A 27,628-nucleotide genomic window follows, 5' to 3' on the forward strand; every position below is an offset into this window, starting at 1 on the left:
ATATATATATATATATATATATATATATATATATATATATATATATATATATATACAGTACAGGCCAAAAGTTTGGACACACCTTCTCATTCTTCGCATTTTCTTTATTTTCATGACTATTTTCATTGCAGATTCTCACTGAAGGCATCAAAACTATGAATGAACACATGTGGAATTATGTACTTAACAAAAAAGTGTGAAATAACTGAAAACATCTCTTATATTCTAGTTTCTTCAAAGTAGCCACCCTTAGCTCTGATGACTGCCTTGCACACTCTTGGCATTCTCTTGATGAGCTTCCAGAGGTAGTCACCTGAAATGGTTTCCACTTCATAGCTGTGCCTCATCAGGGTTACTTAGTGGAATTTCTTGCCTTATTGATGAGGTTGGGACCATCAGTTGTGTTGTGCAGAAGTCAGGTTGATGCACAGCTGACAGCCCTATTGGACAACTGTTAGAATACATATTATGGCGAGAACCAATCAGCTAAGTAAAGAGAAACGAGTGGCCATCATTACTTTAAGAAATGAAGGTCAGTCAGTCCGGAAAATTGCAAAACCTTTGAATTTGTCCCCAAGTGCAGTCGCAAAAACCATCAAGCGCTCCAACGAAACTGGCTCACATGAGGACCGCCCCAGGAAAGGAAGACCAAGAGTCACCTCTGATGCTGAAGATAAGTTCATCTGAGTCACCAGCCTCAGAAATCGCAAATTAACAGCAGCTCAGATTAGAGACCAGATGAATGCCACACAGAGCTCTAGCAGCAGACACATCTCTACAACAACTGTTAAGAGGAGACTGCGTGAATCAGGTCTTCATGGTCAAATAGCTGCTAGGAAACCACTGCTCAGGAGAGGCAACAAACACAAGAGATTTATTTGGGCCAAGAAACCCAAGGAATGGACATTAGACCAGTGGAAATCTGTGCTTTGGTCTGATGAGTCCAAATTTGAGATCTTTGGATCCAACCGCCGTGTCTTTGTGCGACGCAGAAAAGGTGAACGGATGGATGCTACATGCCTGGTTCCCACCGTGAAGCATGGAGGAGGAGGTGTGATGGTGTGGGGGTGCTTTGCTGGTGACACTGTTGGGGATTTATTCAAGATTAAAGGCAACCTGAAGCAGCATGGCTACCACAGCATCGTGCAGCGACATGCCATTCCATCCGGTTTGCGTTTAGTTGGACCATCATTTATGTTTCAACAGGACAATGACCCCAAACACACCTCCAGGCTGTGTGAGGGATATTTGACCAAGAAGGAGAGTGATGGAGTGCTGCGCCAGATGACCTGGCCTCCACAGTCACCAGACTTGAACCCAACCGAGATGGTCTGGTTGAGCTGGACCGCAGAGTGAAGGCAAAAGGGCCAACAAGTGCTAAGCATCTCTGGGAACTTCTTCAAGACTGTTAGGAAACCATTTCAGGTGACTACCTCTTGATGCTCATCAAGAGAATGGCAAGAGTGTGCAAAGCAGTCATCAGAGCTAAGGGTGGCTACTTTGAAGAAACTAGAATATAAGAGATGTTTTCAGTTATTTCACACTTTTTTGTTAAGTAAATAATTCCATATGTGTTCATTCATAGTTTTGATGCCTTCAGTGAGAATCTACAATGTAAATAGTCATGAAAATAAAGAAAATGCGAAGAATGAGAAGGTGTGTCCAAACTTTTGGCCTGTACTGTATGTATATATATAACTCTCACTTGTGAATTCAAACATGCTTTTCTTCCCTTTGCATGAACACACTGAGCTTCATAAACACATACATGTAGAAAATATCGGGATTAAGACAAATAAACTGAATGATGGAGAATTAGAGCCAAAGTTTATTAGAAACAGAAAAAAAAGCTCTTAATTTAAAGAAAACATTTCAATGTAAAGAAAAAGTCGGTAATGATGTTCATATAAATATGGCATCAACGACTTTTATATGATGACGTTTTAGGGCCATGAAAAAATAAAAACACCTGTAACTACGAGAATAAAGTCAGAAAATATAGAAACCTGGAATTTTATGAGAAAGTCGAACACAAAAAGAGTCAGAATTTTACCAGAATAAAGCTGTACCTTAAAAAACCTCATAATTTAATGAAAATAATGTCTTACTTTTTTGAGATCAAAGTTGTCATATTTTGAGACTAAAGCCATAATCTTATGAGAATAAAGTCGTAATTTAAAAACAGCAGTAAAAACATCCTCATTTCCAGAATACAGTCTTACCCACTGGTCTGATAATGCCGAACTGGAACATTCTGTGAGGTTCTACTTTCAAAACAAATACTGAGCCTATTAGCCCCACCTACCAAATACTTAGCCTATTAGCCCCGCCCACCAAATACTGAGCCTATTAGTCCCGGCCACCATCTACACATTAGCATTAGTCGTCCGCTCCAAAAGAAGTGAAAGTTGATGCTTCGTTCGTTGCGTTCACTGTAACTGGAGACTGTCATCAACAAGGATTAAGGCTTAAGATTTATAAATGACGACTTTTTAATCGCACTATTGCGAATTTATTTTCAAAATATTGTAACTTCAATCTCATAAAAGTACGACATTATTTCATTAAATTATGAGTTTTGTTCTTTTCTTTTAATTCAATTTTATTGTCATAATATTATGGCTTTATTTTCAAAATATTACGACTTTATTCTTGTAAAATTAGTAGTTTTATCGATATTTTACGAATTTATTCTCGTAGTGACAGGTGTTTTTATTTTCTTACGTGGCCCGTATAGGGCGTTGTATTTATCAGTTTCAATAATGAAGCGAAATCTATGTTAAACTTTCATTACTGTAAAAGTTTAACAATGAAAAATAAATAAAAACAAAAGGCACAGTTTTACAAGAATACATTAAGTCATAGTTTTCAGTCAAATTTGTCTTTTTTGTTGGAAATTGAATTTATAATTATAGTGATCTCTAATTTCACTTTTAATATTAGTTGTTTACGTTTCAATAACACTATTACAGTCCAACTATTGTGACATATTTTATATAATAAATATACATTTTTCTTTTGTCTTGTTTTTTACCTCCGTCCTACAGGAAAATGTTTAATGTTATTAATTGTAATTATTAATAATTCACATTATGTATATTTTGATACTGAACACATATTTGATCATTGTAATAGTTAAATGTTCTTCGTTCTCGTAACCAGAGAACCAGTTTTATCTTGTTTTATGTTTTTTGCAAACTCTTTAAATTCAACTAAATGTTTGATGGATCAGAATCAACTGTTTCCATCTTTTATAAATAATTTCATATCACAAATGAAATCTGGTTCAAGTTCAACTACAGTTGATCTGACATTAAATACTCTACTTTATAAATCTCTACTTTATCGTATTAATAATGCGACTTTCATAACATGACTTTATTCTATAAATCTGTGTTTTTCGTGATCATGGCTTTAATTCTCCGTCATCAATCTGAGTGGAAGACGAACACATGGTTACGAACACATGGTATAAAATACTTTTTAAATAATACAAAGGTAAATGTTAAATGTTGAAATGTTCGGACACAGTTTTCATCAGATCAAACGAGTAAAAACACAAACTGAAGTTCTGCCTTTGACAATAATCCGTTTGTGGTTCTGGAAAAACAATCCTTTCAATGTCATGTTTGTGTTTTTAGCAGCGGAACACATGCTTCTGTCCAACATCGGTCTGGTGGACGATCACAGGAGTTCCACAGGGCTCCATCTTTGGCCCAGTTCTCTTCTGTAACTTCAGAGCTTCTCCTAAACCCATACATTGACGACACTCGACTGTTCACTGACACTTTAAAAAACGTTTTTTTAATGAACAAAGCCACGATGATGTGTTTTATCGGACGGAGCTGAAGACGTCTGGGTCTAACAGGATCCACCACCTGAACCCGGAACCTTCCAGAAGCCTGAGGAAAACCCTCGGACACGCAGGGTTTCGCAATTAATTAATGAAGAAATGTTTGTAATTGATTCAAAGTGCCTTTTATTGTATTGGACTGTTTTATTTTATTCTATTATCGTTTGGTTCAGATGATGGATCCGACCACAGACTGTTTATAAAGATGAACAACTTCACAATCATTGAATAATCAGTACTTTTTAAGGAAAAAAAAAAAGCTTCAACATCTTAAATGTGAATATTTTATGCTTTTCTGTGACAGTAAATGGAACATATCTATAGTTTGGACCAAACAGAACATTTTATTTACATTTATGACACTTTCATGACATTTATGGTCCAAACTGGTAGCTTTCTTCAGAAACCATATATATTTAACTCCATACATATTTAACTCTGTACATATTTCACTACATACTTGGTTTGGAGGGATTTTAAATGTTAAGTTAGTACTTTAAAATACTTTTATATGTGACAAATACAGATGACTGAATGTCTAAATACAATTTTGGTTCAAACTGCTGTAAAATCCCACTGTTCCAACTAGAAAATGTACATTATGTTCAGTTGAAATGGACAAAATATTAGTTTCACAGTGTTTCTGTTAAACCAAAAGAGGGGGCGTTAGTCTGTATAACTATCAGTAACAAGCAGCATGTTATGTCAATGAGGAACCCCCCCCACACACACACACACAATAAGGTACATTGTGGCACTTACTGAGCTACACCCCCCCCCCCCTGGTCTTCAGTGGTAACGTCTGTTGCACCCTGCCCCTCCCAACACAATATTTTTTTTTTGTGGGGAGGGGTTGGCAGGAGGCTCATGATGAGGTGAAGGGGGCGTTTGTTCAAAAAAGTTTAGAAACACAGATTTCCTTCCACCTCTACCCTCGTGTCATAGATATTTTTTATGTTTCTGATGCCAAAAGGAAGGAAATGGATGTTTATAAACATTTTATTTCAGATTTCTAAAGTTAATTTTCTATTAAATTAAATATATTTTAAGATGATGCAGTTTTAGATGAGCGCATATTTTTGTTTAATGTGAATGAATTCATCTTCAAAGACAGTCTGCAGTTTTGACCAAACATCCAAAGACGACTTATTAGAAACGGAGAAGAAGAAGCAGCTCCAACTGAACGTCCACATAAATATAATGTGTCTGTAGGTTCTCATTGGTCCAGGTCTCGGTTCTTCTCGGTGGTTCTTCTCGGTTCAACTGGGCCAGTTTACCTCTTTTGAATTTGTTTTGTTTCTCTGTTAAATGTGTTTTTGTGGGTGAACACGGTGACAGAACCTGGACCGCATGTTTTCTGTTTTTAAGGTGAAAGGCCTCAGACCGACACGGAAGAACTGGGTCAAAATGCAGAAAGGAGAAGCTCAACTCTACAACATCAGGACGGTTTGTTACAAGCAACACTCCTTACATAGAATCCTTTTCATTATAAATATTTGGATCATAACTAGTTGAAAATGCTTCAAAAGTTTTCGGACTCCGATATCCATGGCTACAGCAGATACTCACCTCAGAATATGGACACAAACGAGGACAGAAACCTCAATGAAATGTCGGGACGTGGACTGGATTTGGTCAAACTGAATAAAAACTTCATATTTCAACAGAAGTATTGGACAGTTCTCATAACATCTGCTGCTCCGTCTTCCACCTCGTTTTTGGTTCTTTTTTTATGGCACGAGACGACGCAAGGATATTAAAAGGTTTGTGCAGAAACACTGAGCATCTGTGGGTTCGGCTACAAATGAAGGAACGTTTGATGGGGAAGCATCGACGAAGCGCTGTTGAAAAGTGACTTTGTCTCCGTTGTTTAGTTCAGAGTTGAAGGTAAAAACACTTTTCCGCTGTTGCTTCCCCACTCGTTCTCTGAGTTTCACTTCCTGAGGCTGAAGGCGATGCTTCTGCAGATGAAGCATCAGTCCAACATGGCGTCCAGCTGGTCGGCCAGGTCGTCAAACATGTTTCCGATGTCGTCCAGGATGGTCCCGGCCGACTTCACTGTGCTGACTCTGCTGGTGTGAGAAGAAAAAAAACATAAACACACACCAAACACTTCAAGAACCACCACAGATCTGAAGACCAAGCGGTTCTTACCCGTCAGAGTTGTCGTCCTGGTTCAGTTTCCTCTCAACTGCCTTCAGAGCTGCTTCCAGACACGTGCTGGTCTGATCCAGTCTCTGCTGAACCACCTCGGTCCCACAGGAGGACTCCGAGACGTGGATCGGTCCAGTTGAAGACGCGTGATGCCGGGTAGTCGACAGGGACGGACTCTGAGGGGCCGCATGTTGACGGGCCGGCGACGACGGGGCAGTGAAGGCTACACTTTGGACCACGCTGACCGTCACACCTGGAGAGGACAGTCCAGCTGCTGAGACACCAGGAGGTAGAACAACAAAACCAGGTTCAGACCAGCGTCAATCAAGAACCCGGTCAAAACCAGCAGCAGAGGCAAGTCCAAAGTCCACATCGTCAAGTCCAAAGGCAAGAACATCAAGTCATATCCAAGTTCAGAGTCAAGTCCCAGGTCAAAACCAGCAACACCAAGAAAGACCCAGAGTGAAGAAGATCCAATGTAAAGATCATCAAGACCAAAAACAAAATCCTCCGGTTCTAACCAAAAAGTCCTACATCAAGATCTTTAAGTCAAAGTCATGTCCAAAAAACTAACAAATCACAGCTCAAAGCCAGCATCACTGAGCCAAGACCAAAGTCAAGATCTTGATTCCCAGAATCCAAAACCACCTAACCCAGGTCTAAATATAGGAGCTACTTATTCAATTGATAACCCAAGCTAGGATTAACAAGTCCTACTCAACAATCCCATGATCAAACCCTTGGATGAAGACCTGCAAGCCTTTGTGAAACCAAAGAGAACGACAGGTCCTAAGTCAGGACCGAGTTCAACCTTTGTACCTTGTGCTGCCAGTAGACTGTGGCGGACCGGTTTGGGGGCGACTGCAGGTTTTGGGGAGAGTGGCGGTTTGATGGGCGATCCTGTAGCCGGGCTGGCAGGCCTCTCCAAACCAGCTTCACCAATCCTCAACCTGACATCGTCCTGGCTCTGAGGTCTGCTGCTGCTGGACTCGGACCTAGATGCTCCCTCCCTGCAGGGGGATCCACCACCTGATTCCTTGTCTTTGGGTTTGTGTCGCCGCTTTACCGTGTCTGACTCTTTAAGGTTGAACTCGGGGGCCTCCTCGTTCTTGGCTGGCAATGGAGGTTCCAGGACTGCCTCAGCCCGGGGAGGCCCTGGGGCTTTAGGTCTCTGTTTGATGGTCAGGTTACCCTCTTCGGCGAAGGGGATGCACTCACTGGAGCTGTTCTGGGGGGACGAGGAGGCTTCGAGCCCAGGACCTTTAGGTTCTTCTTCCTCAGAGTCTGACTTGACTCCTTGGTCCAGCTCTGGGTTTCTACTGGTCTCCACATTAACACACTCACTCTGAACCCTCCTCCTCACCCCTGAAGCCTCCTGATCCTGGACCTGGGTCATCCACAAAAGAACAATATATATTTTAGTGGTTTTATAATCATGTACTAGATCCTCATTAATGTCACCATTGAACTGGATTTCGTTACTGCTTCCACAAACGTATTCATGGAGAATCTACACGTTATGTTCAGCTCAGAACATCTCAGAAGAAATTTATTACAAATCTTCACTTAGAGGGCAGGATTTTAACGGCTAAATGTTCCACATCAAGTTTACTATTTATCGTAGCAGAATATCTAAGGAATTTCTTCAAATCTGGTAAAGATTCCATAGTACTAAAACATGACCTGGAAATATTCTGGTGGCAAGAAATCGAAGGTTAAGGCCGTTGTGACCTTATGTTTTTGTTTTTGCATTTTCTGATTCAAATCTAAGGACAGTTGATGCATTTAAAGGGAGTTCACACCAGAAGGGCAGCTTGAACCCAAGACTAAACCGACCAATGCATTCACAGCAAAAAAAAATTGTTTGGAACCTGAAAAGTTGGTTTTAAGCTGGAACCAAAAACAGCTGGTTCTTCCTCATGAACTATGACATCATGAGTGGGTGTGTCATATTCTAGGTTGCAAAGTTAAGTAGGAAGTTAAGTAGGAAGTGGAGGAAGACAATAGAGAAATGCAGAGTAATGTCGTCCCACTTTGGTTCCATTTTTAAAAATTGTGTAAACGTGGTTTGCCAGAAAGCACCAAGGTTCTAAGACTCCAGAACAGAGCCAGAACCAGAACTAAAACCATGTCATGAAATCACTATGACTGAAGCTGTGATTGTTGTTAATCCCAGTGATAGGACTGACCTGGTCTAGTTTAGGTCCTAGTGGATTCTTCAGTTCTGTGCTGCCCTCCAGAGAAGCTGCGATGCTCCTCACGCTCCCGGGACTGTCGGTGACCACGCCTCCACCAGAGGACGACGTGGTGCTGCTGTCGCTCAGCTCCCCACTGGTGGTGCTGCTTACGGAGCTCAGCCTCTTGGGTGGAGGAGGAGGAGGACCCTTCTTCCTGGCACGAACTGCAAAGGACTGACTCCGTCCTACATTCTTCTCTGGACTCGACTGAAGCCGACCCAACTGACTGCGGCCTGGTTTGCGGGTCAAGGTGGCGTAGGACGGCAGGTTTCCAGAAGGAACCGCCAGCTCCTCCTCGTCCTCATCAGCTTCTCCGTCTGAAAGGGCGTAGCGGATCAGGCTCTGGGTCCGAGGTTTGGCGTAGTCATCAGGTCTGGAGGAGGAGCTGAGGTCTGACAACAGGAAGCAGGGACAGATGATGAAAGTCTAACAGACATTTGTTTTACATAAAGAAAAATGTTTCCATCATAAACGACCTTCAGAAAGTGGTCGACACTGGTCCCAAGACTGAGACCAATCAAGTACCGCAGCTTTGATAGAAGATTTATTAGTCCTAGATATAAGGTATAAAGAGGGTTTCAGAAAGATTTGGTTTGTCTGTTGGGGCCTCTTGTCAGGTCATCATTGTAAATGAGAAGCTGTTCTCACCTGATTTTACCTGGTAAAATAAAGTACTGAAATGGCACTGGAAAAAAACGTTTCCATATGTCCATGTGCATTTTGATCTTTTTTTTAATGCATTTTATCGCATTAGCAAATACTCACAAAAAATTGTAAAAATGCTCTTTAATACTTGAGGCACTTTTGACAGAACCACAGTGACATTGTATGCTGATGATGTTCTACTCTTCACTGTTTTAAAAGTATATCGGTACTAATTGTTTTCTCAGATCATAAAATAAAATAAAAAGTTAAAATGAAGATCGGTTAAACCTTTGAAAACTGGAGATCCATGAGGGGATCCAGAGAGTTTGGGTTTTGCAGGTATTGTTGGGTACTTGAAGACGGTGGCAGTCCCTAGTGGGACCTGTTTGGGTCTCTGGTCCCAACCCTCAGGGAGGTTCCTCTCCTTGGCAGGACTGCCTTCCAGACTTTCCTGGGACCAGCTCTGGGGGCCGATGGAAGCTGTGGGGGGCTCCTGGGACCGTCCGGAGCCTCTGGACCGGGTGTCGATGCTGTCCTGGCTCTGGGACATCCCCACGGCGTGTTTAATGGCCAGACCTTCATCGCAGCCTCCGTAGTGGCTGGACATGGCTGTCTGCAGCTCGGCGCTCAGTTCGCTGTCCTGAAATGTCATCATCTTCGGGGTGTGAGGAGACGAACACTCGCCTCCAGAATCGGACGGCTCGATGGTGACCAGGTGCAGGGCTCCGGGGCCTTTACGGCGCAGGGTGCCCTGACCGGATTCAGCCTGAAGGATGGCCCTCTGGATGTCGCACAGCTTCTTCACCGCTAGCATCAGCTTCTTCTGGTGACCTGAAACCAACATGTTACCATGGAGACCTTGACACAAACGCTTCAAATTCAGAGACGTAGAATTATTTATGGACCAGAACACATTTATGATCATCTTTGTGTCTGATTTTGACTCTGCATAAATGATGTACAGGGATGTGACAAGATAAAAACAGAAGGAGTTCCACAGGGCTCTGTCTTTGGCCCAGTTCTTTACATAAACAAGCAAAGAAATAATGAAACAACAGGAAAACGTGAATGAAAAAGAACTGACAGAAAACTACAGTATTGGGAAAAAGTTTTTGGACACCCTTAAAATTTTACAGTATTTCAAATATCACGATATTTTTTTGTTTCTACAAGTGTAGCTGCATAAAACAAACAAACTCATGCACATGATTTGTTTGGTTTGTTGTTTAAAAGAAACTGTAACAAAACTACATGACAGTAAATTTTCCACGTCGTGTCCTGGACATGTTTCATTATCTGCTGAAACACCCAGTTTTGACCTCGGATGAACTGAGCATGTGCAGAAGGAGAATGGGACAGTAATGGACACAGTTTGACGACTTCACAGTGATTCTTAATGTAATAAAAGACTAATGCATGGGGGCGTCCACAAACGTCTGTCTGCTGTCCAATAACTGAGCGAACCGCTGACGTGTCCTCACCCAGTTTGGTGATGCCGATCTCCTGCAGGTCCTCCCATGTCAGATCTTTGACGATGTTGATGGAGTCGTAGCCGTTTTCAGACAGTTTCTTGTGATACTGAGGGAGTCCGATGGCACTGAGCCACTCGCCCAGATCCAACTGAGACACCAAACACCAGCAGGTCAGACAACGGCATTTTCCCATCATGCACCACGGTCACAGAAAAAGCTTCAAAAAATGGTTTAACTACAAACATTCATCTGTGTTAATGGTTTGAAACGTGTCCTGGAGGATGAATCTTTAACCCTTAAAGACTCAAATGTCCGTCTTTAACCCTTAAAGACCCAAACGTCCGCCTTTAACCCTTAAAGACCCAAATGTACACCTTTAACCCTTAAAGACCCAAACGTCCGCCTTTAACCCTTAAAGACCCAAATGTACACCCTTTAACCCTTAAAGACCCAAACGTCCGCCTTTAACCCTTAAAGACCCAAATGTACACCTTTAACCCTTAAAGACCCAAACGTCCGCCTTTAACCCTTAAAGACCCAAATGTACACCTTTAACCCTTAAAGACCCTTAAACAGACGGACTCTTACTGGAATGTACTCCGGCAGCCACTCAGGGATGTTCAGGTTGTTGATCTCGATGGAGATCTTCTTCCGGTGTCCTGGTTTGGTGACTCCAATGGCGGTCAGGTCCTTCAGACGGAACATCAACCGGTCAGTAAATGAACACAACAATGTCATCGCCGTAACAACCACGTACGCTCAGTTCTTCAGCTGAAACACTGATACTACTGCATTCACCTCTGGAGTCATCCTGCTGATGGTTGGGACATCATAACCGGCACCAAGGAAGTTGGCAGTGTACTGGTCCAACTGGAACTCACTGAGCCACTGGTAGATGGCCTCGGCGTCCTGGAACACCAACACAAACCTGAGTTTAACAGGTAGTAAACAAGGTAAACAACCTGAGTTTAACAGGTAGAAAAAGAGTAAACAACCTGAGTATAACAGGTAGAAAAAGAGTAAACAACCCAGAGTTTAACAGGTAGAAAAAGAGTAAACAACCTGAGTTTAACACGTAGAAAAAGAGTAAACAACCCAGAGTTTAACAGGTAGAAAAAGAGTAAACAACCTGAGTTTAACAGGTAGAAAAAGAGTAAAAAACCTGAATTAAACAGTAGAAAAAGAGTAAACAACCTGAATTAAACAGGTAGAAAAGAGTAAACAACCTGAGTTTAACAGGTAGAAAAAGAGTAAACAACCCAGAGTTTAACAGGTAGAAAAAGAGTAAACAACCTGAATTAAACAGGTAGAAAAAGAGTAAACAACCTGAGTTAAACAGGTAGAAAAATAGTAAACAACCTGAATTAAACAGGTAGAAAAACAGTAAACAACCTGAGTTTAACAAGTAGAAAAAGAGTAACAACCTGAGTTAAACAGGTAGAAAAAGAGTAAACAACCTGAATTAAACAGGTAGAAAAAGAGTAAACAACCTGAGTTTAACAGGTAGAAAAAGAGTAAACAACCCAGAGTTTAACAGGTAGAAAAAGAGTAAAAAACCTGAATTAAACAGGTAGAAAAAGAGTAAACAACCTGAGTTTAACAGGTAGAAAACAACTAAACAAACCCAAAGTTAAACTTATCCTGTGAACTTGGTGTTAATTCTGATCAAAGCCACAGTTGGTTCATCCGTTGGTTTTATGGTTTGATCCATCAGTTATTTCAGGGTTTACTGGGGTCATGTGACAGTTGAATCTGTTCAGTTAAACCTCTGTATTGATGGTGTTTGTCTTTTTTTTAACATGTTGTTGTTGTAGTTGTCTTTCTTCTATGGATCAGTGGATAATCTGTTTGTTAAAATCCAGAACAGAATAAAACTAATGCCAAGGTTTATTATGTTGAGTCTGAACCATCAGTGTTTTTTCTGTTTGTTTGGTGTTTTTTCTCCCTATTTAGTGTCTGTTTAGTGTTTTTTCAGTTTCTTCAGTGTTTCTTCAGTTTACCTTCCCCTCCAGCAGCTGCTGAGGTCGAACAAACTGCTGAGAGAAACTCTGTTCTGCTGCTCTCTGAACCGTCACCGTCTGCCGCCGTGGAGTCCCACCTGAGGTCACATGACACAGAGGTCAACAGGTGAACCTACAGATTCCATTTGAAAAATCTGAGCCACTGATAATAAAAACATCACAGATAAACTTGTCTGTAACTCATTAAATGCAAATGTCCATAAAAGCGTTAAAGGTTAAACAGACGAATATTGAGCTAAATGTGGCGTTAACGTGTGTTCAGTAAACAGTAAACGGGAAGTGACCTGGTGGATGATCAGGCTGTGAGCTGAGGTCGTTGTGTCCAGAGTCTCCAGCAGAGGGCGTCGTCTGCACAAAGACAAACCCAGACCACAATGAAAACAGGACAGAGGACTTTAAGAACCCTTTAAATGAACGAAGAACCACAGATCTGTCAGTTTATGACCCCTTTAAATGAACGCAGTCTGTTTAGAACATGCACAGGTTCCATCCAACTCAATCTACAATCAAATCGATTTCACAGATATTTGTCACTTTTTAATCCAAACCAAACAGAGTTAAAACGACACTCGTCAACAGTCACTGATATGGTTTCATCAAAGTGGACGATCATTCTCTTTATTCGTGTGAACACAGAAACATCTACATCCATGACGGAGGGTTTGAACTCAACAATATGACAAATTATAGGAATTTAAGTTAATATGATTGATTTCACATAAAACCAACATTCACCCCTAAAGAACAGTTTAGACTTTATAAAGACCCGTGAACATCAGGGAGTTTCCTTCTATTGGAAATTTTTGCTTTTTTTGTCAGTTTATTTATTAATATTAACATTTACATCCTTTTTAGTCTCATTCATATTTTTTTCTCCTTTATCTGAATGAAACAACAGCGGTGATGGTGTTGTTTGGAACTTCGCTAGGTTGCTATGGTGACTGGTGATGTGTGTCACCATGGAGACCAGTATTGTGATCTACTTTGTTGGGGTTGTCAAACTGAACGGTGTTGTGTCGTACCTCGTGTCATGGTTACCAGAGTTATCATGGTGACGGCTGTTGTGGCGACCAGTATTGCATTGTACCTTACTGATGTTGTCATGGTGATATGTTGTCATGTTGTCATGGTGACAGGTGTCGTGTTGTCGTGGTGACCGGTGTGAGGTTGTACCTTGCTGCCGTTGTCATGGTGACCGGCGCTGTGCTGCAGTCCGTTGGGGGCGCTGTTGCTCTCCGTGCTCTGGCCGCTGCCGGCGCTCCGGGTGCTCCCCACGCTGCCGGTGCTGCCCACGCTGTTCCGATCTCCTGCTGAAACGATGACAGTAAAATGTCTTTAAATCGGTTCAAACTGTCACGTCGGCGTCAGGAAAGATGAGCCAGGGCGTCAGAGGCGGCGGAGGATCTGCCAGGTGCGGCGTGATGCGGGATTGTGGGTAAAAGCTGTGCAGAGCAGCAGGACAACCCTAACGACGAGTCGAGAGGCGAGAACTCGACAAACGGCGTTGACCATGAAGGTGACGTTAATCATGTGACTGAAAACCATCAACACATGACGAAGCCTGGACTAAACCGGGTCACATGACGGACTCAGCCCGAAGCAGCCAATCAGACAGCACGAGTGAACCCGACACACCAGGACCACACCCCCAGGGGGCGCTGGCGTATGCAACAACCACCGTCAGCTGATTTAGATTGATCAAGTTTTTCAGATTTTTCAGTTTTAAATAAATGACCTGAGATGACGTGATGGGAGGAGCCTACATATGATTTGAGGAGCCTATCATGTGATGGGTAGTCGTGAACTCTGGGATGAAAATGGAAATTAGTCTGGACCTAAATCTGACTAAACTAAAACTAAGCTAGACTAGACTAAAATAACTAGACTAAACTAAACTAAAGTAGACTAAATTGAACTAAACTAAACTGGACTAAACTAGGCTAAACTAAACTAAACTAGACTAAATACTAGACTAAACTAAACTAAGTAGACTAATTGAACTAAATTAAACTAAACGGACTAAACTAGGCTAAACTAAACTAAACTAGACTAAAATAACTAGGACTAAACTAAGCTAGACTAGACTAAATAACTAGACTGAACTAAAGTAGACTAAATTAAACTAACTAAACTACACTGGACTAAACTAATCTAAACTGAGCTAAACTAAACTTGTTTTTCTGTTTCTACATTAATCATTGCGTTCAAATTTGTTTTTAACATGGTTTTCTTTCACAGCTGCTGAATTCCTCTTTTTCATAAATGTGCTGAACAGTGTATGGACCAATCGGAAATGTTTCTCCACCAGAAGTCCCGCCCCCACAGTGCCTACAAATAAAAACTCTGGTTCCCGCTGTAGAAAACCAGGCTTTAGTCTGAGACGAAGGACCACGCGCCACCGTGGACAACGTGGCGTCTTTGGGGGCGTGGCCTGAGTGTGTCGGGTCCTGAGGCAAGAGCGCAGAGCCGGGGCAGCAGGGGGGGCAGGGTTTGGGGGGAGGGGTCAGGGGTCGCTGGCGGCTCTTACCATGACACGAGTCCCTGAGGACCCAGATGTCCTCAAAGGGACACCCGGACCGGGACCGGCTCTGGGGACACACCTATCAGACACAAAGACCGACTGAGGACGTCCAGACCCACACCAGAACCAGAACCAGAGTCACATGAGTCGACAGGAAAACCAAAGTCACAAACAGCAAAACAAGAAGGAACTGAGAAGGGTCTGGGGAACCCTTTAATGTCCCAGGGTTCCTCTGTTCTCCAGATGTTCTCCAGATTCTTCTCCTGTTTATTCATGGGTTTATTTCATATCAGCTGACACAGTGGACACATCAGCACAGACACTGACACCTGGTGGACAGGTGGGGAAGTGCAGATTTATTTTTTACTCCTAACCAAGATGCCGACAGGAAGTCCTAAACACTGACCCTCCCATGAATATCAGGGAACTCCTTCTACATCAAGAAACACCTCCCTGACTCTTTTTTCATAGTTTTCTTCATGTTCTGACGTTGGTTTGTTTGAATCCTATTTAAACTGATGGTTCAGACTGGTGGAGCGTTTATGGAACTACAAGAAAAAACAGGTCAGAAACAATTCATCTGCATTGGGTTTTTTCCAAAGACAAATAAGGAAAAAGATCTGGACCAATGTTCCTGATAATTCATGTATGAAAGAGTTAATGGACTGAAATCAAACATTACAGCTAAATGTATTCAAAAAAAGGGGTAAAATACTACTACTACTACTACTAGTAATATAATAATAATCAATAATAATAATTCAGTTTAGTTCGGTGTCAGCTGCTGTGGTTCTGTTTGTATTTGATCCATAAACTCAAACCGTAAAACGTTCTAAACTTTATATGAGGCGTCGTGGTTCTTTAGTCCTTGTGGTTCTTCAGTTCTAACCTTTAGAACTTGGTAAATAAGAGAAAATTAACAAACACTGAAACAGACCCAACGTCCTGAACCGTTCCATGGATCCGGGTCAGACCCTCCTCCATTGGGTTAGTCCTGGTTCTACTGATGTTCTTCGGGTTCTAAACCAGGCTCTAAAACCAAAGTCTACAGGCTTTAATTGGACCTGCAGACTTTTAATCTGAACCCAGTGAAACCTCCGTTGGCTGTGATCCGGTTCTACCAGGTGGACTAGAACTCAGCCCTGGTTCTGTTGAAGGACCAAGTGGACACACTTTGGACCATGACTGGATGTTCCATCAGGCTGAAGAACCCGAAAACAACTGAACAGTGAAAACCAGGTAAATGGGATAAGATCCGACTATAAGAACCACAAAAACATAGAACATATAAATATGGTTCCTCAGATACTGGACCAGGGTCATGGTTTAAAGACCGGAACAGGCCAGACCTGGTCCATAAACACTGACAATGTGACAAAGAAAAACCACAGTCAACCTCAAACTGAAGAACCGACAGTTTCCTTCAGTTTCAAGTAAGTTAACGGTTTGTCCAAGAACATGAAGCAAAGAGGATGGAAATAGGATGGAAACGGGACAGAAACGGGACAGACAGAAACAGGACTGAAACGGGACTGAAACAGGACAGAAACGGGATGGAAACGAGACAGAAATGCTACGGAAATGGCACAGACACAGGACTGAAACAGGACCAAAACAGGACTGAAATGGGACAGAAACGGGACACTTGAGGAAAGTCATGCAGTTACATTAGTGTTAATATCTGTGTGTTCTACTCCAGTGAATTTGCGTGTTTTTTGTTGTGTTTTACCTGTATTTACGTGTTTTTTGTCATGTTCTAGTTGTATTTGTGTGTTTTTTGTCATGTTCTACTTGTATTTGCGTGTTTTTTGTCGTGTTCTACATGTATTTACGTTTTTGTCATGTTCTACTTGTATTTGTGTTTTTTTTGTGTTCTACTTGTATTTGCATGTTTTTGTTGTGGTCTACCTGTATTTACATGTTTTTGTTGTTCTACTTGTATTTGCGTGTTTTTTGTTGTGTTCTACCTGTATTTGCGTGTTTTTTGTTGTGTTCTACCTGTATTTGTGTGTTTTTGTCGTGCTCTACCTATATTTGCGTGATGTTGCGTGTCATTAGCGTGCTCTACCTGCGTTAGCGGCGAGGCCGTTGGCCAGCGGCAGCACCACGTGGGTGGGCGGGGCATACAGGGTGTAGGAGTCGTCGGTCTGGGGGGCGGAGCTGAGGCTGGAGGACAGGGGGGCTCTGGACAGCAGCTGCTGGCGCTGGGTGGGCAGGGAGGCGTGGCGGGACAGGGTGCCCCCTACAGGACCAGGAGGGTTAGGGTTAGGGTTAGGGTCAGGGGGGCGGGGCTGATGGTTAGAGGTCAGAGGTCATTATGTGGATGATGGAGGTGGGAGGCGGAGCATGGAATGGACTCAAGCAGCGGATTAGTGATTGGTCGGTAGAGAAGTCGACACCCATTGGTCTGAACTAAAAAGACCACAGACTGGACACGAGGACGGACGCCACAGGATGTCTCCTCCTGTTGCTATGGAAATGCCACGGCCAAATATGACAGGTGGAAGTGTACAGAGATGACAAAGACCACGAAAACAACAAAAAAACTAAAGAAAAACAACAGAAACGACCAAAGATGCAGAAAGATGAAAGACCGACGACAAGAACAGAGAAAAAACAAGGAGGATAAAAAAGATGAGAAAGACGAAACAGTAGAAAGCAAACGACAAAATGAAGACGATGGAAAAGAAGTAAAACAAAGAAAAACATCGTAAAAGATGCGACAGAATGACCCGGAAAAATTTAACAATAAGAAAAGAATGCATGAAATGAAAATGAAACAAGAACGAAAGAAAAACAAGATGAAACATTAAAGACAAGAAAGAACAAAAAAAACAACAGAAAAAATGATATAAAAGACAAAAGAAGAAGAAAAGGACAGAAATACGCACAAAATGAAGATGATGGAAAGACGGAAGAAGAAAATGAGCCAGACAAACAAACAAAAACAAACAAAAGACAGACAGAAGACAACAAACGACAAACAAAAGACAAACGAAGACAGACAGAAAACAAACAGAAGACAAACAGAAGACAGGCAGAAGACAAAAGACAAACAGAAGACAGACAAAAACAGACAGAAGACAAACAGAAGACAGGCAGAAGACAAACAGAAGACAGAGACAACAGAAAACAGACAGAGACAAACAGAAGACAGAGAAGACAAACAGAGGACAGAGAAGACAAACAGAAAACAGGCAGAAGACAACGACAAACAAAGACAAACAGAAGACAGAAGACAAACAGAACAAACAGAAGACCAATGACAAATGCTGTAAAAGAGCAAAGAGGACAGAGACCCCAGGTCCAGTCTGTGGACAGGTCAGTGTCCATCCTCAGGTCCAGTCTATGGACAGGTCAGTGTCGGTCTGTCCTCAGGTCCAGTCTATGGACAGGTCAGTGTCCATCCTCAGGTCCAGTCTATGGACAGGTCAGTGTCGGTCTGTCCTCAGGTCCAGTCTATGGACAGGTCAGTGTCCATCCTCAGGTCCAGTCTATGGACAGGTCAGTGTCGGTCTGTCCTCAGGTCCAGTCTGTGGACAGGTCAGTGTCCGTCCGTCCTCAGGTCCAGTCTGTGGACAGGTCAGTGTCTATCCTCAGGTCCAGTCTGTGGACAGGTTAGTGTCCGTCCTCAGGTCCAGTCTGCGGATTCTAACACTGACCACATGACCTAATGACCCGTGTCCATCCGACCTAAACGGCTTCAGGACACGTCTCTATGTCCATGATGGTCTCTGATGGATGGTGGTGTTGGAACAGACAGCGTCCTCTCAGATGGACTCACCGTTTCGTCTGCTGATGACCTCCACAATGGACGGGGGGAAGAAGCCCACTCTGTCCGTCCCCCGTTGGCTGTCGTGGATGTGTCCCTTCCAACGGCCGTCCATGTGCTGCTCCATCACCTGCCGACGGAGACACAGACAGTTTACAGGGACACGTTACATGGACACCTTACAGGTTAAACTCCTCCTTTTCTGTCCACAGGTCTTTTGCCCTGGTCCCTGAACACATCCTCTGGTTTCTGTTCTCGTCAGTATTTGTGCTGGTTCTTCTGCAGGTCTTCTGTGGTGGACACACAGACCTGGATCCAGAACTAGTGGATTATCGGAGCTGCTTTAGTTACAGTAACAGGACTGGTACAGGTCTGAGCATGGATCCAGGTCTGACTCTGGTACAGGTCTGAGCATGAGTCCAGGTCTGACTCTGGTTCAGGTCTGAACATGGATCCAGGTCTGACTCTGGTCCAGGTCTGACACTGGTTCAGGTCTGACCCTGGTCCAGGTCTGACACTGGTTCAGGTCTGAACATGGATCCAGGTCTGACCCTGGTCTAGGTCTGACTCCACTCATCCTATAAATGTTTGAATTCGTCTGTGCGATCGAAAACGATGACTCAGTTGGATGTCAGACAGAGGCGAAGGGGGCGTGGCCGTCTCACCATAATGATGTCACCCGCTCGGATGTTGAGCGCCGTCGGGTCATGGATGTTCCAATAATCCTTCAGAGCTCGGACCTGCAGCACCCCCGTCGCATCTGAAAACAGGAAGAACCGAACCAGTTCAGACAGAGTTTTCCTTTTCTGAGATAAATTCAACACAAAAACTGTACTTTCTGCTCATCGTATTCTAAACATATGAAATACCGTTTACAACATCATCAATACTCTGATCAGTATCTGGTCAGTGGAGTTATCAGATCAGTACTGATCATAAATCTGTGTTTGATTCCACTGATAATGGGGTTCCTCAGGGCACCATCTTAGACCCCTTCATGTATCTATTTACATTCATGTATGTTCAGATGGAGGTCTACAGATGGACCTGGATCACACTGACCCCCTTTACACTTATACTCTGATCAATATCTGATTATTATTGACCATGTAAACCAGGGGTCACCAATCCTGGTCCTCGAGGGCCAGTATCCTGCATGTTTTAGATGTTTCCCTCTTCCAGCACAGGTGACGGTCATTATCAGGCTTCTGCAGCTTGATGATAGGCTTAGCATTTGAATCAGGTGTGTTGGAAGAAGGATACATCTAAAACATGCAGGATTCAGGCCCTCGAGGACTAGGATTGGTGACCCCTGATGTAAACAGTCTAATCTGACACATACACACACACAGACACACACACACACACACACACAGACTGTTGTAAACTGTGGGTTTGACTGTTGTTTTGATCTCGTTTTGGTCTTCGTCAGGACATGTGGTCTTCAATAACCGTCTTTAACCCACTTCTCGTCCTCTGGGGGAACCCCCCTCTACTCGTCCACCTGAAGCTGACGTTTAACTGTTTCAACCTCAGACTGTGGGCTTCAAAGGGTGAACACAGTTGTAATCCACCAGCCTTTGAAGCTCCTGTGGGAACGTACTGAGGGAATAATGACCCCATTTCAACACTTTCCCTCCTGTTTACAGATGCTGACAAACTCCACCAGAGGACACAAGTTCACCATGAACTACTAATGTGTCTGTTCCACATGAAGACAACAGCAGACAGAGGGCAGTTTCAGAGGACAGTTTCAGACCAGTCTGACCCAGATCTGCAGGTACCGAGTCCATCACCGGAATCTGGACGTTTTTCTTTTAGAAGATGCTCGAGTCTCCGGTTACCATGGAAACACTTCATCTGACAGTTTGCCTGGTTGGAATAAATCTATAAAAGTAAAATGACGACGACGCCGAGCTTCCAGGACACGAACACGGAGGTAGAAAAGAAAAACAGAACACAACAAAAATGACAGAAAGGTTTTAAAAGTTAACAAATGGCTCCGTTTTGCTGTTCATTAAACCAATCAGCTGACTCTCTAATGTCGTCATCTGAAGTTTGTTAAAGTGTTGTTTGCTGACCTCGCAGCAGCTGTTTGATGTCCCTGCTGGCGTGCGACGTGGTGAACTGGTTGACGATGTCCAGCGCCGTCTGGTTGTAGGTGTTTCGGATGTTCACGTCCACGCCAGCCTGGAAACACACCGACAACTGTTCAAACTTTTCATGTCCAAACACGGTCACTTCACTCATGTCCTTTTTTATGTCGTCTTCTGTTTTTCGCATTTATCTGACACCATATTCTAGTAAATGTTATCATCCGTACATAAGTATTCTGTCAAATATGGACCACATTAGATGTGGACCACATCTTTAATAATAATAATCTTCGACCTGAACTTTAATCAACATCTTCTTTATCATTATTAAAAAACATATCTGAAAAGGACTGAAAATATAAGGCTTTTTATCATTTGATTTGTATTTTTTTTGTAACTTTTGATTATTATTTCAGTTATATTGTATTTTTTTTCTGTGTATTGTTTATTTTTATTGCCTTTTTGGCTTCTATCCTCTCCTGCACAACGGTGTTACTTGTGTTAAAATTTTTTTTGTTTTGTGGTTTTTTTTCTTGTTTGTGATGTGCAAATAAATAAATAAATAAATAAATAAATAAATAAAATCCAGCAAGTTTTGACATGATAGTGATGATAAAGTCCTAAAATGTGACCCTTGATTCGCCCGAAATGCATTAAAACTTAAGGCTGTTTGGAAAATGGAACATATGTGACAGTATCATCCACATAAAAGGGTTGTTTTATTAATTATTACCTCCGCCAAGGAGGTTATGTTTTTGCCAGGGTTTGTTTGTCTGTTTGTTTGTTTGTCTGTCCGTTAGTGTGCAACATAACTCAAAAAGTTATGGACAGATTTGGATGAAATTTTCAGGGTTTGTTGGAAATGGGATAAGGAAGAAATGATTAAATTTTGGTGGTGATCGGGGGTGGGGGGGCCCACGGGGGGGGCCACTGATCAGCGAGGTCTGCGCTCTCCGAGTGCTTCTAGTTAATGATAGATTTGGCTGAAAAGTCACTTTTTCTTCAGTTTTCCATGTATTTATGTAATAACCTTTAAATTTACTCTGAGCTTTAATGAACATCTACATGATCAGTGAATTAAATATAGAAAAATACAGGATTTACACTGAAAAAAATGTAAAATACAACAGATAAAATTAGAATAAATGCTGATAAATCACTTAATGAACAGGTTAAATAGAGATAAATATTCACTTGTGAACTGACGTAAAAGTAGAACTGGTTAAATATGAGTCAGTGCTTCATCAACGACAAAATGACTATGTAATGATAATAATAATAATAATAATAATAATAATAACAATTTTCTGAGACCAGTCGAGTGTCAGAGTATAAGCCCTCTACTCTACTCTACCGTCCAATGATAATCTGACCCAGACTGTGGGTGTGAGGGGTCGTTGACTCACGTCCAGCAGGAGGCGCACCACCTCCGTCTTCCCGTACAGTGAGGCTTCGTGCAGCGCCGTTCCAGACTTGGTGGTTTTGTTGATGTCGATGCCAGCGTTCAGCAGTAACCTGGAAACCACAGCAGACCCAGTCAGCTGACCAGACACCGGCCCAGGTGGGCGGGGCCTATGGGGGGCGGGTTCTACCGGATGATGTCTTTGTGTCCGTTGCGGGCGGCGAGGTGCAGCGGTGTGGTGAAGGCGGAGTCTGTCTGCTCCTTCCTCTCTCCTTCCAGTAACGCCACCACCATGTTACTGCTGAGCAACAGCTGGGCCACCTGACGGAGGTCAAACGTCAGAGGTCAGGAAGGTCAAAGGTCACATGACACAGAACTAGGTAGGAAAAAGATGGTGGGTCATTACAACTGTCAATAATATCAGTTGAGGTCAAAGGTCAAGGATCTCAAATGAAAATACAAGAGAAAATAAAAACAAAAAATAAAATCTGTCATTTTTATGATCTGACGTTGTCTTTTTTTCATCAGGTTGGATGTGGATGCGACTGATTTCAGTTTTATTTTACAGAACATACACAGTCCTGTCCCAGTTTTATATTAGAGATGATACCAGGAAGAAACTGGACTGAACTAAGACTAAACTAAGACTTAAACTTAAAAAAAAAAAAAAATCAACAGGAGGCAAAATTTAACAAAAAATGGCAAAAAATAAAGGAAAAAATGGCCCAAATAATCAGCAAAACCAACAAAAATCAACTAATTAATCACAAAATTAGTAATACATTCAACAAAATGATAGATAAAATAATCACCAAAATCAACAAAACAGAACAAAGTATCCAACAAAATGAAGAAAAATTAACAAAATAAATAAAATAATCACCAAGTAAATAATAAATAATTAACAAAATTACTAAAATACTAAAGAAAAACCTGTAATGATCAACAAAGTGAATAAAGTAATCGAGAAAATGAACCAAAATGAAAGAAAGATCAACAGAAATAAACAAGAACAAACAATAAACAAAATGAACAAAACAAAAAATAAACAAAATCTCAACAAAATAACAAATTAATCACAAAATGAATGATATAATTAATAAAATGACCAAAATACAACAAAGTGAATAACATAACTAATAAAATGACTAAAATAACAAATAAAATGAATGAATAATCAACCAAATGAACAAAAATGATTACAATAATGAACAGTGACTAAAACACCCAAACTAACCCTGTTTGATTGGACTCCTGTTAGATGTTTGTGTTGTTTCTTGGGGTCAAAGGTCATGTTAAATCATTCTTTGTGTCTTTATGGTTTTTACTGTATTTATGTCGTCGTCCACCTGTTCTGTGTCACACTCGTGTCTTCTGTTCAGTTTTCGTGGCTGTTCGTCAGTGTTTCCCAGGTTTTTCCACCAGGACATAAAATAGAAGCTGAGCAGCGTCCAAGAGGAGCAGCTGCCGTGACAACGCCCTGGACCTAAACATAGATGCATCAGCTGGGACCGCCCACTACAACTGGGACCCGTCCACTACAGCTGGGACCGCCCACTACAACTGGGACCCGCCCACTACAACTGGGACCGACACCCTACAGCTGGGACCTCCCACTACAGCTGGAACCAGCCCACATCAGCTGGGACTGCCCCACTACAGCTGGGACTGCCCACTACAGCTGGGACCGTCCACGACAGCTGGGACCGACCCACTGCAGCTGGGACCGACCCCCTACAGCTGGGACCTCCCACTACAGCTGGAACCAGCCCACATCAGCTGGGACTGCCCCACTACAGCTGGGACCGTCCACTACATCTTGGACCGGCCCACCACAGCTGAGTCCAGCCAGCTCACATCAGCTGGGACCGTCCACCACAGCTGGGACCGACCCACTACAGCTGGGACCTCCCACTACAGCTGGAACCAGCCCACATCAGCTGGGACTGCCCCACTACAGGTGGGACCGTCCACTACAGTTGGGACCAACCCACTACAGCTGGGACTGACCCCCTACAGCTGGAACCGGCCCACATCAGCTGGCACTGCCCCACTACAGCTGGGACCGCCCACTATAGCTGGAACCGTCCACTACACCTGGGACCAGCCCACCACAGCTGAGGCCAGCCGGCTCACCACAGCTGGGACAGGCCCACTACAGCTGGGACCGCCCACTAAACCTGGGACTCGCCCACTACAGCAGGGATCCGCCCATTCCACCTCCACATCAGTTGGGACTGGCCCACCAAAGCTGGGACCACCCACTACAGCAGGGACCCGCCCACTCCACCTCCACTACAGCTGGGACCTGCCCACCACAGCTGGGACCACCCACTACAGCTGGGACTGGCCCACTACAGCTGGGACCCGCCCACTACAGCTGGGACCGGCCCAGTCCACCTCCACATCAGCTGGGGCCGGCCCACTTCACCTCCACTACAACTGGGACCCGCCCACTCCATGTCCACTACAGCAGGGACCCACCCACTCCACCTCCACATCAGCTTGGATCCGACCACTCCACCTCCACTACAGCAGGGACCCACCCACTCCACCTCCACTACAGCAGGGACCTGCCCACTCCACCTCCACATCAGCTGGGACGCGTTTTAGAAAAAAACAGAAGCTTCGGACGAGTAAAAGTAAAACTGTCGTCCATAACATTCAGACAAACCGAACAAGATGAATTTAAGTTGATTGTCATTCTGATGGACCAGATATGACAAAATTAATAAAACACTAAAAGAAGATGATTTTCTCTGTTTGTCAACAACATAAACAAAAATGAAAAAACAAAAAACAAAATGACCAAACAAATAAATAGAAAATATAACAAACAGATAAGAAAGAATACAACAGTCAACAAATGGACAAAAACAACAAAACTGAGTAAAATATACAACAAAATTAACAAAAAATAAAACAAGATTATTTTCCTCATTATTGTCTCCACATGTGTATCTTTCTGTGTGTGTGTCTGTGTGTGTTGTTTCTCACCTTAACTCGTCCAAACTCACAGGCCAGGTCCAGTGGAGTCTTCTTCACCTTATTCACCAAACATGGGTTGGACTGATGCTGCAGCAGCATCTCAGACTGCAACGACACAGAGCACAGGCATGAGGACAACAACAACAACAACAACAACAACAACAACGCACAGATAGGGACGAGAACAATGACGACAACACAGAAAACGGTAAGAACATATCGTATTGCGTCATATAGTGCTGTGTCATATCGTGATGTATCGTGTTGTGACATATTGTGTCGTATCATATAGTGCTGTATCATATCCTGTCGTGTCATGTCGTTTTGTGTCATATTGTATTGTGTCATATTGTATCAATCATACCATAGCATATCGTATCGTATCATATCATATATCGTGTCATATCGTATCGTGTCATTTCGCATCATGTCATACCATATCATATTGTATCGTATCAACTCATACCATAGGCCCTTTCCCACCAAAAGGCCCAGGAACTTTATTACCAGGAACTTATTTACCAGGAACTTTTTGGAGTAAAAAGTTCCTGGTAACTGCGTTTCCACCGCACCCGAAAGTTCAGGGTAATTTATTCAAATCAGGTTGATGATATATGAGGGATCAGTAACAGAAACTGTAGTCCAGTTCATGTACATTCACAAACTGACCTCTAGTTCAATAAAATGACAAAGTACTGTAAGTGGATGGGTTGGGTTTAACATTTTACTGGTTGTTGAATCACTTAATCCATCTGGAATACATTTTAAATGAAGTTAACCATCATTACATACCCTTAATTTGTATTTAAAAATGGTAGAACATGTATTTTCAACTTCTCATTCCTTAAACTAAATCACATCTAACTTTAAGTGTAGGATGGTTCTGTTTCATTTCTTATTGTTTTGCAGATATAGTCCAGGTTCAACCTAAAGTCAGACAGATTTACTCAAATGCCTGCATTTAATTCAACTGCATATTACTGATAAAAGTACTTATACTTATATTTGATGCCTTGTAAATGAACAGATAGTATTAGGTTAGATTTTTTTTTTTTATTAAAAATTGAAACAAAACAAAGGTGCCTTAATTAAAAGGGAAATAAACATGTGTGAAAGGTTCAGGCTTTTGGACCAGGGTCTGGTCCAGCTGGTCCAGGACAGCCTGTCTGGAACTCCATGGTCCTGGTCCCTTTTTCGCTTTCCTACAGGAAAAGTAATAAAATGCTAAAATGAATAACAGAACACATGATGACACATTCCTACCAGTGTGATGTGACATGTGACCTGTCTAACCTGGGCCGTTGTAAACAGTAGTAGATGATTGACGAGGACACAAACGAGCCGCAGGTTCAGAAAAAGACGTGAGTCCGTCCGGTCCATTTCAGGTGGAAATCACAAAACATATAGAATAAACCAGTGTTCAGCTCACGGCGACAACACGAATACATCCCGTTCTGTGATTTAGGTTTAGAGTCAGACTGTTAACCAGTTAGTATTAGGTTAACCGGACTTCACTTCTGACTAAACAGCTGATGCCACTGACTACTGTTACAGCATGGAACCAACTAAACAGTGAATATTTCTGATATACATACCATTGGTTTGTTCGACAGTCAGATCCACTGCGACCGTTGTGGTCCTTTAGTTTCTTTTAATCCTGCATAAATTTCTTCTTCTTTCCTCGTATTTCTTTAGGCTTGTGTCTTATATTTGGCTCCGACAGCTTTTACTCGCTCGTTTCGTGTCGGCGATTCAAAGTCCGTCTGAATTTCCTCGTCGTCCGTCCACTTGTTGTAGCTTCTCTTTTGGTCCATTTTCCGAATTATCAAAATGCAAAGCTTGTGGAAATTAAATGAGTTAAATATTGGCGGTGAACAGAATGCAGAAATGCTGTTAGTCTAGTCCACCACTCAGTGTTCTGCAGAACACAGCTCCACCCCTTAAAGTTCCTGATAATCTGAAAAGTACTACCTCTGTACCAGGAACTTCTTCGGGGTAAATTTGGGGCCGGGGGAGGGTCAGTTACCAGGGTAATTTTCGGTGGAAACGCACCAGGAACTCTGAAAGTTCAGGGTAATACAGAAAGTTCCTGCAAAAGTTCCTGTGGTGGGAAAGGGCCTGTCATACTGTATCGCATCATATCATATATCGTGTCACATTGTATTGTGTCATATTGTATCATGTCATATTATATCATGTCATATCATATCATACTGTATCGTGTCATATCGTATCATGCCATATTGTGTCATATCAGACCATGTCATATCAAATCGTATCATATCATATATCGTATCATATCGTGTCATATTGCATCATATCGTATCATATCCTATATCATGTCATATTGTATCATATCATATATCGTGTCATGTCGTATCATATCATATCATATCATGTCATGTCATATTATTATATCATATCATGTCGTGTCATATCATGTTGTGTAATATCATTTGTATCAATC

At 42.4% G+C, this 27,628-nt stretch overlaps 1 protein-coding gene across 4 annotated transcripts; it reads right to left on the minus strand.

The window, feature by feature from the left end:
• Positions 1-3,194: 3,194 nt before the first annotated feature.
• LOC115416359 (caskin-2-like) lies at positions 3,195-25,261 on the minus strand. Of its 4 annotated transcripts, none has more exons than XM_030130106.1 (18): positions 25,171-25,261; positions 22,364-22,494; positions 22,178-22,286; positions 20,757-20,865; positions 19,341-19,435; positions 18,688-18,805; positions 16,972-17,145; positions 13,556-13,692; positions 12,667-12,730; positions 12,362-12,459; positions 11,160-11,270; positions 10,950-11,051; positions 10,371-10,509; positions 9,178-9,720; positions 8,197-8,636; positions 6,827-7,394; positions 6,008-6,281; positions 3,195-5,925 (listed from the first exon to the last, which is right to left on the minus strand). In XM_030130106.1, the coding sequence occupies exons 1-18, from the start codon at positions 25,258-25,260 to the stop codon at positions 5,829-5,831; spliced, it is 3,399 nt and encodes a 1,132-aa protein (XP_029985966.1). In that variant the 5' UTR covers position 25,261; the 3' UTR covers positions 3,195-5,828. The 4 variants fall into 4 exon arrangements, with proteins under 4 accessions (XP_029985966.1, XP_029985965.1, XP_029985964.1 ...); XM_030130105.1 differs by having other exon boundaries at positions 6,008-6,278; positions 6,827-7,403; XM_030130104.1 differs by having other exon boundaries at positions 3,195-5,922; positions 6,827-7,403.
• Positions 25,262-27,628: the final 2,367 nt, after the last annotated feature.

The sequence above is a fragment of the Sphaeramia orbicularis genome, unplaced genomic scaffold (genome assembly GCF_902148855.1).
Source record: "Sphaeramia orbicularis unplaced genomic scaffold, fSphaOr1.1, whole genome shotgun sequence".
Taxonomy (NCBI): Eukaryota; Metazoa; Chordata; class Actinopteri; order Kurtiformes; family Apogonidae; genus Sphaeramia; species Sphaeramia orbicularis.